At 51.4% G+C, this 1,987-nt stretch overlaps 1 protein-coding gene across 1 annotated transcript in view; it reads right to left on the bottom strand.

Annotated features, from left to right (window-relative positions):
* UBE3D (ubiquitin protein ligase E3D) overlaps positions 1-482 on the bottom strand; it is a 49,898-nt gene extending 49,416 nt beyond the window's left edge. The window contains exon 1 of the mRNA XM_010003146.1: positions 437-482. Coding sequence (XP_010001448.1) covers positions 437-482 — 46 coding nt within the window. The remainder of the gene's footprint in view (positions 1-436) is intronic.
* Positions 483-1,987: the final 1,505 nt, after the last annotated feature.

Genomic DNA, 1,987 nt, shown 5'->3' with positions numbered 1-1,987 from the left:
CGGGCAGCCGCTCCAGGGCTCGGCTGGCCTCGCGGGGTTTTCTTCTGTCCAGCCGGAACCTCCTCTGTGTCACCATCTGCCTTTCTGCTGCTGTTCTGCCACCGCCTGAGTCCCGTCTTCTCAGGCACTTCCTCGTAGACACTGGGGGTGGGGGTTGGGACCCTCCCCCAAAGCCCTCTCACTTCACCGTGGTTTCGGCCCCAACCATCCTGGACACCTTCCCTGCAAGGACCAGAGCAGGAAGGCTGAGCACTGTCTCATCGATGTGGTCCATCAAGTGCCAGGTAACGGGGGGATGAGCAGCCTCCTTGATCTGTAGGTTCTGCCTCAGCATGCTGTTGGCCCTCACTGCTGGCAGGGCCAGCTCAGCTTACTGCCCACGAGAACCCCAGGGCCTTATCCACAAAGCTGCTCCTGGGGCACTCCTGGTCTTTACTGGTGCCCACAGGAACTTGTCCTTTGCAGGGACAGCAGTCCCCCATGATAACTAGGCTTTGTGACACAGTGACTTCCTTGGGTTGTATCAGAAGACTTCATCCACTTGCTTATCCTGATTGGGTGGTCTGTAACACGTTCCCACCAAGGTGTCATCCTCAGTGGGTTCTCTTCTGATCCTGATGTACAAGCTCTGATCCAGTTCCATGTACCCCAGATGCTGCTTCACAGAGAGGGCACTATCATTGGTACTCATGTGGATAAGCAGCTGGGGACAAGCCTCAGCTGTGTCTTCGCAACATTTTGGATCCAAGCTCCCAGCAAGTAAAAAACTGGTACTGCACAGTCTGCTGGACTCCTCCTAAAGCTCCTTAGATTGGCAGTGAGTCCTGACCACTGCACACATCCAGCAAGGACACCAGATCTGCAGGGTGGTCCCTACAGCCCCAGGCCTCTGAAGCTGCAGCCCCACATACTAGATTTGGCTGGTATCCTCAGAGCAGCCCATATGAAGCTTTGCTTAGGATTGGTTACCAGTGTTGATAACACACCAATGTTTCAGATACTGCTTGAACAGTGTTTGCACACTGTCCAAGTCTCCCAAGTGTCACTCTGCTCCCTCCAGCAAATAGGAGGGAGGGAGTAGGCCAGGGTGGGGGAGAGGTAGGACAGCTGACTCTGACTGACCAGAGAAATATTCCATAAAACATAATGTTCAGCAATGAAAAACTGGGGGTGTAACCTTTCCAAAGTAGCTGTTGCTCAGAGACTGGCTGGACATCAGCTACCATCTTGCAGGAGGTGGTGAGTGATTGTCCTTGTATGTTTGGGTTTTTTTCCCCCTCTTCTTTCTTACTAAACCATCATTATCTTGACTCACAACTTTTCTTTCTTTTGCTTTTCTGGTTCTCCCCAGACAGAGCAGTGAGCAACTGTGTGGGGTCAACCCACCGTGTCCACAAAGCTCTGTTTGAGCAGAAGCTTCTGCTGAGCCAGAAGCAGGCCCCCCAGCCAGTGCTGGGAACTGTGTCTTGTGGCATGTCACTGCACCACCACCCACCCCCTCTCTTCTGAACAACCCTCTCTCCACCCTTTCTTCAACATTAACAAGTCTGCCCAAATTCCTCTCAATCCACATTCACCTAGCTCTCACATTGCACTCATACCAAATGCTCCTTTGGCACAGGCATCTCCTGCTCTCACCAGGTCTTTTATCAAGAGACAGTTAAGACCACCTTGACACTCCTGTGTGACTGTCCCTTTGCTCCTGAGCACTGTCACCACTGCACGCTTCATGCAGCACGCTGCCCTCGCAGTGCGTAAGAGGCTGTTGCTGGTCTGTGTTTGAGGACACCAAGGAAAGAAGCTTTTACTTTGGAAAAAAAGTCTCTTGCAATGTTAAGTGTTTACTTTCTGTGAGAGTCACAAGACCTTCTGCAACTGCAGGGAGTAATTGAAAACATGACCTGCAAAACTTCAAACAAAAAGGCAGATTTGCACATGTTCATTTTATAGCAATTTCCTCAGTACTTAGTCCTTGGAGTTGGCAAAA

This window comes from Chaetura pelagica, unplaced genomic scaffold (genome assembly GCF_000747805.2).
Source record: "Chaetura pelagica isolate M959 unplaced genomic scaffold, ChaPel_1.0 scaffold170, whole genome shotgun sequence".
NCBI classification, from domain to species: domain Eukaryota; kingdom Metazoa; phylum Chordata; class Aves; order Apodiformes; family Apodidae; genus Chaetura; species Chaetura pelagica.
Note: the sequence above shows the minus strand (reverse complement) of the source record. Positions and strands in the feature narration are given on the sequence as shown.